The following is a 13618-nucleotide window of genomic DNA, read 5'->3' on the forward strand; positions in this document are numbered from 1 at the left end:
CATTATAATTATTGTTGACAATACTACCCTTCATTATAATTATTGGTTGATTATATAATTAACCGCTTCATTATAATTATTGTTGACAATATTACCCTTTAATATAGTTAACTGCTTCATTATAATTGTTGTTGACAATATTACCCTTTAATATAGTTAATTGCTTCATTATAATTATTGTTGACAATATTACCCTTTACTATAGTTAACTGCTTCATTATAATTGTTGTTGACAATACTACCCTTTAATATAATTAACTGCTTCATTATAATTGTTGTTGACAATATTACCCTTCAATGTTGAATCATACACTTTAAAGTGGTGTTTGTATTACAATGATAGATTTCATTACCAAAAGCTTCATTTGCATTCATACATATGATTTCATTACATTATGGGTACCTTTACAATCAAAATAACAAAATTATGGGTACCCTTTATATTCAAAAGATGTCTACTGCATCATAACCCCATTCAAAATAACTTAACAAAGAACAAGACAAACAACACAATCAATGCTACTTTATGGTGATGCATTTTCTTCTTCATTTCATTCAACTCATATCTAAGACCAAAAATCTCCTCTGTGACCGGATCTTCAGCAACCCATTCCCAAAATCCACATTTTCTCCCTGCTCTCTATAAAAAATGAAAAAAAAACAAAGCTTTAGGATAAATGTCATAACTTACACGCTTATAATAGAGATTTAAAGAGAAAAGCTTCAATCTTAAAAATTGGACATTACCAACGAATTAGGGCATGTTCTGAATCTTTTCCCTGGATTTTGTGGTGTATTGGAGACTCGAATCCGAGTAGGGAGCCCACAGTAGCACATGATTCAGTTGTTTGAGGTCGAGGTAAAGGAGGCTTGCGACGACATCTTCTTCTCTTCTTCTTCAACTCTTCAAATTAGGGCACAAGAAGCACAAGAAATATGGGACCTTATGCAAATCTGGTAGTTATAGCCATGCCACCGAACACGTAAGATGCCAACTAAGCAAAATAGGAAGAAGCCGGTTAAATGACTATATATAAACGGTTATTAGAACCTTAATGGTGTAATATACACAAAAAAAAAACGTTAAGGACCTAAAATGAACAAATGAGAAACGTTATTACCCTCCTAAGTCATTATCCCTTTTGTAGTAGGCTTATAATTATGCACATTTAAGGCCTTAGGCCCCCCACCATTTGGCAGATGTAGATCCATTTTGTTTGACGCTATCCCATTTTGACATTTTCCTTTAAAAACCCGAAAAGAAGTTGATGGTTGTGGATGACATCCTGACTGAAAAGATTTGGGGGTTGTACGTAGCTTCTCAAACCATAAGGGTCGATTATACAATTTGAGCTAACCTTGTGGTAGTCCGCACTGACGCAACGAAACCCTTGATCGACAAAACCCCTCTTCGATGGTTGTTGATCCTATTTTGATTGATTTACCCTAAATTTATCCACATCTTACATGTTTGATTCTTTTGTTCACAAATAGAAAGGATTAGAAGGTAGTATTGACGATCATCAGCGAGCAATGTCGAGAATTTGGTCGAAGTTAACAGCCATGGTCAGAAATCGGACGTTTATAGGAGCCGATAAAGCCGGAAATCAATACTATGTTCGTACTGAACAGATAGACGGTATCAGTAAGTGCGTCCCCTTTCTTTCTCCCTTGATCACTTTCATTTAGTTCAAATCCGTCATATTTATTTTAGTTTCAATGAAGCATGATCGATTCAAATTGTATTTGCGATCAATTCAAGCTTAGTTTGATAATCACAACATAACCCGTACTTCTGATTCTCTGCGAAAAAACAAGCTTGATTTTTTGCTGATTGTACCTTGTATAGTTGATTCTCACTAACCTTCTTTTCAAAAAAAGAAAAATAGATTATAGATCTTACACATTTTACACAAATACATCTTACAAAAATTATCCTTTTGATGCAACAGTGAAGGAGAAACGATGGGTAGAATTCAAAGCCAAAGGGGATGATGATCCGACTTCAATTCCAGGTAAGTCTATACAACGAACATCAGTTATTTACCATGAGTTATGTCTGATTCTCTGAAATGATCTCATTTTGATTTGTGTTTTCATATTCAAGAGCTGTATGATTTTGTTTGTAGTTGAATGGATATGTTGGCTGAATGGGCAACGAAAGATAGCTCCAACACCAGAGGTGAATTCCAATCTTTGACCCAAACATTTGGGTTGACTATATGGATCTTTTTTATCTGTTTAAAAAAAGTAATGTAAGGATTATATCATTAAAGAAAGAACATAAACTCATTATATTGTTACTAGGAGATGGCTATGCTGGAGGCAAGGCGCCAACGTGTTAAAGAAAATGTTGCATGTAAGTTTCATTAGCTTTCTGTTTATATTTCATTCTTATGCTAATTAGCATCTATTAAATTGATTTTTGAATATGTAAAAAAAATGAAGTTTTTCTGATTATATTAACAATTTCTTGTATGTGATAAAGTGCTGAAGAAGGAAGAGGAAGAAAGGAAAGCTAGGGAAGGCAGTGGTCGTAAAATAACAAGCATGGGTAAGCTACACCTTTTTATATATATATATATATATATATATATATATATATATATATATTATATTTACTTTACTTTAATGGAAAATAAATGGATCAAAACATACTCTAATGCATATCATATACTTTTCTACAGGTAAAGGTGATGGCCCAGACCTCAAAAGTTTCATTCAGCAGCTGCCAGTTGACTCACAAGGTAAACTATTAAACTAAACATCTTAATTCATATTTCTCTATATCATTTATAAGTTCGACATTAAACTATATCTGAATCTGATCCAAGTTTTTGAAAAAAAGTTTTTAAGTTGATAGCCGGAAGTTGTTCACAACTTGGGACAAATATTTTGTTGGATCTATCCAAGTGATTATATTACTTAAAAACAAGGGTTTAATGCAAGTAATAGCAATGCATTTTCTTTTCTCTTTTTATTATAGCATTTTACCTTTTTCTTATAAGGACAATAAAAGTTTGAAAAATCTGCATAATTATAGTAGTGAAAGTTGCTTGTGCATTTGGATTTGACATTGATATAATTGGATGTTGTAACAAACAAATCAATAAAAGTACGTTATGAATGTTTCTCTTGAAGATGATAAATCTTCCACACAAACGAGTACCAAGAAACAAAAGGAGAAGGAAATCCACGATCAAGCAAAACAAGATCGAGAGTACGTCCACCACTCTAGATTCTACACTCTTTATTTATTTTTGGCCCACTCTGTCCTGCCCAAGAGCATTACTGTAAATCAGGTAAACAGTGGCCCACTGACGTAAAAACCCAGAGAGGGCTCTCGCAAGGAGCCCCAATATAAATTGGAATTTAAAAATCAGGTACAAAGTGGCCCGCTTATACTGTCTTCCCTACAAGAAGCCTAATCTGCATTGGAATCAAAACTCTTACACTAGCGACTTGAACCCTTGACAGTATATTGTGTTTGTTAATGTACTTTACAGGTCAGCAGAGCCAACAGGGTCAGGTGCGTCTTTTAGACCAGGCACGTGGCAACCTCCTACATGATTATGGTTACTTGTTTCAAAATTGAGACATTTTATGAGTTATGATGAGATTGATGTGCTAGTCAACTCTTGGATCGTGATCATGTTTTGTAGACATGTAAAATTTTGATTTAACATCATGACCCATGAGTAGTGTGGGGTGGGGCACGTTTCCCAATAACTTGCTAATGGAATATGTATTATTTTATGATTATTTGAGTGTTATTTGTTTTTAACACGTTTAAATGGCACCAAGATGGTGATTATGTAGCTTCTACTTTTATTTTTATTTAAACCGTATCATATTAGAAAATATATGTTCAATAGTTTATAGTTATGTTATTTTATTGAAACATAATGGTTATGATATATATAATTTGTTATTATTTTATGTTTCATATGATTGTTAAGTTTTGGAAACTTGTTTACATTAAAAACGACCAATTAGAATTTCAAATTAAAAGTTTGCATACAATATGTTATATTGAACTAATTTTAACGTTTTTCGTAATATCTTTTGTAATAATGTTATTTAACTTAATGTATAAATTCTTTTCTTGGTAGTTATAATTAATTTATGAAAAATTTAATATCCTCCTATATATCATTCATCCATGTTAAACGGTGACTTGTATCAAATAAATATATTAAAATATTATTATTTTTTATTAAATATGACACATGAAGATTTAAGATGAGTATTAATTTATAAACTTTAATCATTTTTGGTGGTTGGAGTGGATGCTCCCAACATATTTAGCTTTTCTAGTTCCTTTTTAAAAGGATAGGTAAACTGCAAGCAAAACAAACAAAGCATAACAGAGGTCAGAGGTTGTAAAAACTGATACTTTGATAGGTTGAAAAGTAGAGGTGCAAACGAGCCGAGCTGAGCCGAGCCTGAGCCTGGTCAGGCTCGGCTCAGGCTCGTTTAAGTTATATGAGGCTCGAGCTCGAGCTCGACTCGATTCGAGCTTTCTTTTACTGAGCTCGACTCGAGCTCATAAAGAGTTATACAAGCTCGGCTCGGGCTCGGGCTCGACTCGTTTTTATCAGGCGTGCCTAAATAAGCTTAAGCTCGGCTCGAGCTCGTTAAAAAGCTCTTTAGTAATACCCGAAATTCATAATTCCCCTAATATGTTTTTATTTTAATATATATAAATAATAATAAATAATATTATATAAAGGCTCGTTTAGGCTCGCGAGCCTAATCGAGCTTTGTGACATAGGCTTGAGCTCGAGCTCGTTTAATAAACAAGCTTACTATTAAGCTCGAGCTCGTTTAAAATCGGTTTCGAGTCGAGCTTTTAACGATACGACCTCGAGTAGCTCGCGAGTAGCTTGACTCGTTTGCACCCCTATTGAAAAGGATTAGGTAAAACTGATACTCTCATAGCCCAGATGGACAAATTTTCTAAAGACACGTGACGATATTTAGGCTAAATACATTAGGTAATCAATCGATCAAAATAAGTAATCTTTTAAACATGTGAGATGTATTTGGTTTTCTTTGTCAACAAGTTAGAATTTTCTTCTATCGATTTATATTGTCATGTATTATTATTTATTATATTATTATTAATTTATCAATTTTTGCGTTGTTGGTGCCATTCGCGATTTTGAATTCTAAATGTGCCAATAATTTATCTTTAAGCAATATAATATTATAAGCCACCTTTTAGGCAATATTTTGACATAGCATTACTTAGTATCACAAACATATAAATGATAACTTCAGTTTAGGCATGACTAAATTCGTATTAAGGTCTATTCGAGATTCGGAAATTGTATTTCTCTATATAACCTAATAGTTCTATGGTATTGATAAGTAACACGATTGAATGTTACATGATTGGTTAAAAGTAGGTTAGATGATTATTTTCAAAACCTTCACATTGCGGTAGTAACATATGTAACCAGTGATTGATAACAATAGACTGACAGCTGCCATCTCATCATTTTAGTATCAAAGACGTAGTAGTGGTATATATGGTTGAAATTAATTTTTCTTAAATTATATCAAAAAGCCGGATCATTAGAAAATCCGAATCATATTCAATACTAATCCAATGTATATTGAATTCATTATTTTAAGACCAAAACCAAATAAACCCACACACTAATGAATATTATCTTTCCCCATATCCAATTTGGATGAAGTTTTTTTTATTTTTTTTTGGATTAGATTGAATCGAACTTTTGGGCACACACCTCTAGTTCTCCGATAAAATTGAAGGGCGTTGCGGTGCCCCAACATTTGTAATGTCAACTCGTGTATATGAGAACACATTCAACACCTCTATGGCTAGACTAGAATCCTACATAGTGCCTATTTGGCATTTGGCATGACAAACACCACACCTAGCACATGACATGGCAAAATGACAAGAGCTAGCCCTTTCTCTTTCTTCTCCTTGCCGTGACTTTCTTTCTTTTTCTTTTCTATGACAAAATGGCAAGGGTTACACCACACTTATTGCTCGGCAAAGAAATGGCAAAGATGAGGTGGAAGTGACCATATGTTGATACAACATCTAATAATTAATAAAAGTTTAGTGTGTTTCGTAAATTGGTAAAACAATTATATTTTTGTTACATAATTAAGTACTATATTGTAAATTTTTTTAATAAAATAACTTATAGATTAGAATATTACAACGACTTAGATATATTTTGGATAGTCTTTTGACAAATTTGATCGATTTACTTTTGTCAACTATTTGAAGTTTATCAATTTGACGATGACAAACAGACAAAGCGTACATCATTTTTCTTGGGACAAGGAATATCCATTTCCTCATCCGTTTGGTTGTGTCACGTTTTCCAACGCCATATGTTGATAGAATTATTATGGATATCTATTTTGGTATTATTATCTTTTATAGTATTTAACAAAATACAAAAGTTTTAACAAATATATAAAAAATACTTATGTTAATATTTGATCTATTCATATTTAAATGACTTACCAACTGATTGTTTAGCTAAGAAATTTAAACATCGTTCTCATGGTTTAAATTCTGTTATGCCTAAAAGATTGTTTAGATAACAAATTTAGTGTTCCGTATTTATTTTTTTATTTTTAAATATGATAAAAGAATATAGTTTCATAGAATGTAGGCATCCAACAGTAGAAAGAACAAATGGGTAAATTGGAGTGTGCATTGCACACTCGTTCCGTTTCAAGCCGACTCAAGCCAAACCAAGCCGAGCCGAGCCGAGCGGATTTCAAATGAAATTCTTATCAAATACGGACCTTCACACATGGTCAAACTATACTTCAAGCCTCGATTATACCGTTGATCTTTATCCTCGTACAAATCTCACCGTCCATCGTCCCTCACCTACTCATCATCATCCTCCTTACCCTACACCACCCCACACTAGAACTCACGCTCCACTCACAGTCGGCACTAGGCAGCCATGAAAGACTTCAACAACCTCTCTCTCTCTCTCCACTTTTAATTTTTAGGGTTTTTTATTTTTTCTTTTCTTCTGGTATATCGTGATGTATATAGCGATTACCAACTCATCATCTTCATCTGCAATTCTTAGAGCTTCTTCTAAAGTTCGTTTCTCTACTTCTCTTCAACCCAAACCTTGTTTCGTAAAAGCTTCACTTCTTTCTTCGCCGTTCAGATCGGTCAGCACTTCATCGGCGTTCCGTTCTGTATCACGGTGGAGTCACGGTGTTGATTGGAGATCCAGTGTTACTTCTAGGGCTCAGATCGTAGCAGTTGCTCCTGTCGTTCAACAATTCCAACGAAAGATCGCTACCATGGGTATATATCTATGTTTATCTACTGCTGAATATCCATTTCTTATTACTTTTCTGTTTAGGATTTGTCAAATCAAGAGTATACGGGGTTTTGACTTTACGTCACTGGATTTTGATTTCATTTCTTTAATCAGTCAATACTGTATTTTCATTAATTTAATCATTGTCAATCGATGGCCTACAACATACGCAAAGCTAGTTATGCTACTTGGATTGGACCTATATAGCACTTTTCATGTCCTTTCGTTTTGCAGTTATTGATTTTGCTCGTTCAGATAGAACAAGAACTTACGTTTTGATTTTTGAGATCAAACCTGCAATATCTTCAAATTAAATGTTGATTTAGATTTGTCGCAAGTTTGACACCTAGATTTTCTATTTATACTTGCTACTTTGTGGATTCAAAGTGTGTGCATATTTCTTTTGTGAATCCGAGGGGAATATGGACTTTATGATGCTGAATTGCTGATTATAGCTTTATTAGATTTGCTTTCGTTGTTCCTTTCAGAAAAAAGTTATTTGTACTACTAGTTGTCTAGATTCGTTGAGGGTGTTAATAAGATGAAGGGAACAAGCATTTGTTCCATCTTGGTGCTGGAATTTCACTATTTGTTTTGTCTCCTTTTCATTTCTCTTTCACTAACTTTTTCTAAACTATGCAGCTTCTGAAAACCCTTTCAAAGGCATATTCACCAGTCTCCCCAAGCCTGGAGGAGGAGAGTTCGGAAAGTATTACAGTCTTCCTGCACTAAATGATCCCAGGATTGGTAGGGACATGAAGCTTTTCCTAATTGTATAAAGTTTCACTTTTCTCCTTCTGATCCTTTAGAATACAACATAACCTTTCCTTAAGCTCCCTGCTTCTTAATTCTTATTCACATTTGATGATCCTCAATTTGTTACCACACTCATTATTTTTTTCACACGTGTCTTCACATATATGCAGACAAGCTACCATACTCTATCAAAATCCTTTTGGAGTCTGCCATACGCAATTGTGATGACTTTCAAGTTACCAAGAATGATGTTGAAAAGATTATCGACTGGGAAAATACTTCACCAAAACAAGTGGAGATTCCATTTAAACCTGCTCGTGTTCTCTTACAGGTGAATATCCTTACATCTGCAATTATACAAGCATACAACTTTGCACCTTTTTTTCATTTCTAATAATCTATAATATCTTCTCAGGATTTTACTGGAGTTCCAGCTGTAGTTGACCTTGCTTGTATGCGAGATGCTATGAACAGACTCGGTGGTGACTCCAAGAAGATCAACCCATTGGTGAGTAATATTCTAACTATTCACTTCTGATATCGTTTTGAATCATCAATAGTTTTTTGACTTTTTCATTCTTTCAAATCTTGATATTTCCCAGGTACCAGTTGACCTTGTGATTGACCATTCAGTTCAAGTTGATGTTGCAAGAAGTGCAAATGCTGTTCAAGCAAACATGGACCTTGAATTTCAACGCAACAATGAACGATTTGCTTTCCTTAAATGGGGTTCACATGCTTTTGACAACATGCTTGTTGTCCCCCCTGGTTCTGGTATTGTTCACCAGGTAAAAATGATTCACACATTCAAACCACATGGTTCACTATTAGTATTTGAGCACTCCTCTTAAAAGTTGTTGTTTTTTTTTTTTTTTTTTTTTTTTTTTTTTTTTTTTTTTTTTTTCATATTTTCAGGTCAATTTGGAGTATCTTGGTAGAGTTGTGTTCAACACTGATGGTGTTCTCTATCCAGATAGTGTTGTTGGAACTGATTCCCACACAACTATGATTGATGGATTGGGAGTAGCTGGTTGGGGAGTAGGTGGAATTGAAGCTGAAGCAACTATGCTTGGACAAGTATACCACTTGATAAATTATCGAACTCATTTAGTATTTTAATTATCATGCAACTTATGTGAGTATATTTATTTGTTGATGACAGCCCATGAGCATGGTTTTACCTGGTGTTGTTGGCTTCAAGTTGTCTGGAAAGTTGCAAAATGGTGTCACAGCTACTGATTTGGTGTTAACTGTGACCCAAATGTTGAGAAAGCATGGTGTTGTTGGCAAATTTGTTGAGTTCTTTGGTAATGTCTCTGTTATTTAATAAGATATTTTAAATCTTTTTGAGGTTTTGACACATTGTTCTCTTGTATCTTTGTGTAGGTGAGGGTATGAGTGAGCTGTCTTTGGCTGATAGAGCAACTATTGCAAATATGTCACCCGAATATGGTGCAACCATGGGCTTTTTCCCTGTAGATCGTGTCACACTTCAATACCTTAAATTGACAGGAAGAAGTGATGAAACTGTAAGTTGTCTTTGAATATTAAAATAGAAAGTTTTCAACTTCAACTAATTCTGTCTTGATTTGGTTTTAGGTGGCTATGATTGAAGCATACTTGCGAGCAAACAATATGTTTGTTGATTATAGTGAGGTTAGGTTATGTTATGTTACATTATTCACCTTCATGTTTCATGTTTTTTTGTTATTTCTTTAAATCTGACATTGTTGCTATATCTCTCAGCCTCAACAAGAGAAAGTTTACTCGGCTCATCTACAATTGGACCTAAATGATGTTGAACCCTGTATATCTGGTCCAAAACGGTATGTTATGTTGCAATTTTGTATTATTATTATTATTTTTCTGAATTTCTGTCAAGTAAATAATGATTTATGACTACTTTCTTGCTAACAGACCACATGACCGTGTACCCATAAAGGACATGAAGGCTGACTGGCATGCATGCCTTGACAACAAAGTTGGATTTAAGGTTAAATTAAGATTGTTTATTTACTTTACATTAATATTATTTTCACACCATAAGATTAGTTAGAGTTTTAAACTTATTTTTCTTTACACAGGGATTTGCAGTACCAAAAGAGGCACAAGAGAAGGTTGTGAGCTTTCCATTTAATGGACAAACTGCTGAGCTGAAGCATGGTAGTGTTGTGATAGCAGCTATTACAAGCTGTACAAACACATCAAACCCTAGTGTCATGCTTGGAGCTGGTCTTGTTGCCAAAAAAGCTTGTGAACTTGGTTTGGAGGTTTGTGTTAAAAATATTCTATATTTTTTATGCTATGTATTATTTTTGTTAAACAAGTCTTTATTATCATGTATTAGGTCAAACCGTGGGTAAAAACCAGCCTTGCCCCTGGTTCCGGGGTTGTCACAAAATACTTGCTCCAGAGGTAAAATTATGATTTTGTCCTTGATTATCTTTTTAATCTCTTTGCCTTCCATTTTTATAACTTTCCTCGTGTATACAGTGGTCTGCAAAAGTACTTGGACCAGCAGGGATTCAGCATAGTGGGCTATGGCTGCACTACATGTATCGGAAACTCAGGAGATCTTCATGAGTCGGTCGCATCAGCAATTACTGACAATGGTATAATTGTAATTTACAAAAACGGTCCCTGTAGTTTCTGCTTTTTTCCTTGTTTAGTCCAAACATGAAACCTTTGTTCAATTTTAGTCCTTATTTCAACGTTCCAGGGACTAAACTTGGAAAAAAAAAGTTCCAAGTTTCAATTTTGGAGTGAAACAAAGTAAAAATCAGAAAGCACAGGGACCATTATTGTAATAAGCTAATTTATTTAACTCTTGAGAACATATTTGTTGCAGATATTGTTGCTGCAGCTGTGCTTTCCGGAAACCGAAACTTTGAAGGGCGTGTTCACCCACTGACAAGAGCCAACTACCTTGCTTCACCTCCTTTAGTCGTGGCGTATGCACTTGCTGGCACGGTATGTGTAAAATTACTTTTCTACCCTCGAAGAAACACAAATTTATATCGTGCTTTGCATGTTGTGTGTTTTAGGTCGACATTGACTTCGAAAACGAACCAATCGGGACAACAAAGGATGGAAAGAATGTCTACTTTAGAGACGTTTGGCCAAGCACCGAAGAAATCGCTCAGGTAGATATATTCATAAATAAATACTATTATAGTTTACAAACCGTTTTAGTTATCCACATGAAGTGAATCTCAAAGGGACAAAATGGTAAATCTGCAGGTGGTTCAATCAAGCGTGTTGCCTGATATGTTCAAAAGTACATACAACGCAATCACACAGGGCAACCCCATGTGGAACAAGTTATCTGTCCCAACATCAAGTCTCTATTCATGGGACCCTAACTCAACCTACATTCACGAACCACCATATTTCAAAGACATGACCATGGACCCACCGGGCCCCCACGGGGTCAAGGACGCTTACTGTTTGCTAAATTTCGGCGACAGCATCACCACCGATCACATCTCGCCAGCTGGCAGCATCCATAAAGACAGCCCTGCTGCAAAGTTCCTCCTTGACCGTGGCGTTGACCGTAGAGACTTCAACTCCTATGGCAGCCGTCGTGGCAATGATGAAATTATGGCCAGGGGTACTTTCGCAAATATTCGCATTGTTAACAAGCTTTTAAATGGTGAAGTGGGACCCAAAACTATCCACATTCCTACTGGAGAGAAGCTTTCCGTGTTTGATGTTGCAATGGTATGTCACATTTTATTTATTTTAGTAAATTTCAAGAATGGTCCATGCGGCTAAAAAAATGTTTTTCTAATAACTAAAAACCGACAAAGTTGTGATGTGAATGTTTATTACATACAGAGGTACAAAGAAGCGGGGCAGGATACTATTGTCTTGGCGGGTGCAGAATATGGAAGTGGGAGTTCAAGGGACTGGGCTGCAAAGGGACCAATGTTACAGGGGGTGAAAGCGGTGATAGCAAAAAGTTTTGAGAGGATTCATAGGAGTAATTTGGTTGGTATGGGGATTATTCCACTGTGCTTCAAGGCAGGTGAGGATGCGGAGACGTTAGGTTTGACTGGTCATGAGCGTTACACCATTGACTTACCCTCAAAAGTTAGCGAGATAAAGCCTGGCCAAGATGTTACTGTTACAACTGATAATGGGAAATCTTTCACGTGTACAGCTCGATTTGATACACAGGTATCATCTCTTTTTTCTGTTTCTATATGATTGTTTGAGTCTTTATTTTATTTAATATTTAATTTAATTATTTGGCTGTTTATCTTTGCAGGTGGAATTGACGTATTTTGATCACGGTGGTATTCTTCAATATGTCATCAGGAATTTGATTAAGGAATAAAGGCTTGCTTTGTTAAACTGAACTTCTGAAATCCTACATCAATAATCTCTCCACATCTTTCCTTTTCTGAATAATGTTGGAACTTCTGTTTGCTTTTGGTTGCTTATTCTTGTGGATAATATAGCGATTTCATCTTATCCTACGATAATGGGTTTTTATTTATTTTATTATTATTATTATTTTTTTATTTCGGGTTTTAGTTGGAGTTAACATGTGTGATTCTGGTATGTCTTGGTTGAGTTGTTGCTTTCCGCCAATCGCTATTTCTATGATATTTGAATCTTTCCTTTGTCTGCAGAAAGAGAAGGTTCTAATTCCTTCTCTATTCTCTGTTGGTAATGATTATGTTGATGATATATCGCTAAAAGCGTACTTTAAACTATTATTTAATTACTGTAAATATATTTGTTGAAATATTTCACCATCAGTTCTATGTGGCGCACCCACTACTTCATTTCACATATCAAAGGAGAAAACAGAAAAAGATTCTAAAAGAGTATGGGACCACTATCAACCCAAGGATTCTGCTGACATGGAGGAAGGGCAAGGGCAAAATGGGAAATTCAAGGCAAAAAGCTGATATTATGTTTATAAGTTGTAGTGGGGGGAGCCCTGTTGTTTTCATAGAATATTAAAAGTTTCTACTTCTCTAGAGACCATTGCAGCTCGAATTGCTATATCTATCTTGTTCTTTTTTTTCTTTTATCATTAATCTCAGAAGAATTGTCATCCCAGCAGTTTGTAGTGTCCATTTATCAGTTATCGACTACATAACAAATTGGTATCAGATTACCTGGGATCATGGCGGGAGATAAAGGGGTGGAGGAATAGAGGCTGGAAGAGCCGAACTTAAGAGGGTTGAATCCTTGGAAACAAAGTTAGGGCATTTGTATGATCGAATGGAGACTCAAGGGCAGCATATCTAGGCTGATTCCATTGCCTCGATGCCGATAAAGATGGACCAAAAGTTTGAAGAGGTTTTGAGTGTGCTAATCAAAGGAAAGAAAACAGGAGCGGGTGAAATACGGTGAGTGACCAATTGGCGTTTTTAAAAAACTGGATATGCCCTTGTCTGACAGTAAGAATCAGGATGGGTGGATCTTGAGGTCATAACATTACTTCAATTTTTACAAACTCTTAGAGGCCGATAAGCTTGAGGCGGCGGTGGTAGCCCTTGAGG

The 13618-nt window shown here is 35.2% G+C and overlaps 2 protein-coding genes across 4 annotated transcripts; both read left to right on the top strand.

Annotated features, from left to right (window-relative positions):
- The first annotated feature begins 1269 nt into the window (after positions 1-1269).
- LOC111912756 (uncharacterized) lies at positions 1270-3885 on the top strand. Of its 3 annotated transcripts, XM_023908496.3 has the most exons (9): positions 1270-1417; positions 1495-1645; positions 1953-2015; positions 2130-2182; positions 2308-2359; positions 2489-2554; positions 2688-2747; positions 3142-3220; positions 3507-3885. In XM_023908496.3, exons 1-9 carry the CDS (start codon positions 1415-1417, stop codon positions 3568-3570), a joined length of 591 nt encoding a protein of 196 aa, XP_023764264.1. In that variant the 5' UTR covers positions 1270-1414; the 3' UTR covers positions 3571-3885. The 3 variants fall into 3 exon arrangements, with proteins under 3 accessions (XP_023764264.1, XP_023764266.1, XP_023764265.1); XM_023908498.3 differs by having other exon boundaries at positions 1290-1649; XM_023908497.3 differs by having other exon boundaries at positions 1291-1645.
- A 3000-nt stretch (positions 3886-6885) lies between these two features.
- LOC111912755 (aconitate hydratase, cytoplasmic) lies at positions 6886-12625 on the top strand. Its single transcript, XM_023908495.3, has 19 exons — positions 6886-7327; positions 7986-8090; positions 8270-8430; positions 8515-8607; positions 8702-8887; positions 9015-9176; positions 9262-9406; positions 9486-9628; positions 9699-9755; positions 9846-9925; positions 10017-10092; positions 10184-10369; positions 10447-10514; positions 10593-10711; positions 10948-11069; positions 11144-11242; positions 11340-11819; positions 11937-12278; positions 12370-12625. Exons 1-19 carry the CDS (start codon positions 7054-7056, stop codon positions 12436-12438), a joined length of 2967 nt encoding a protein of 988 aa, XP_023764263.1. The 5' UTR covers positions 6886-7053; the 3' UTR covers positions 12439-12625.
- The last annotated feature ends 993 nt before the right edge of the window (positions 12626-13618 follow it).

The sequence above is a fragment of the Lactuca sativa genome, chromosome 9 (genome assembly GCF_002870075.4).
Source record: "Lactuca sativa cultivar Salinas chromosome 9, Lsat_Salinas_v11, whole genome shotgun sequence".
Classification (NCBI taxonomy): domain Eukaryota; kingdom Viridiplantae; phylum Streptophyta; class Magnoliopsida; order Asterales; family Asteraceae; genus Lactuca; species Lactuca sativa.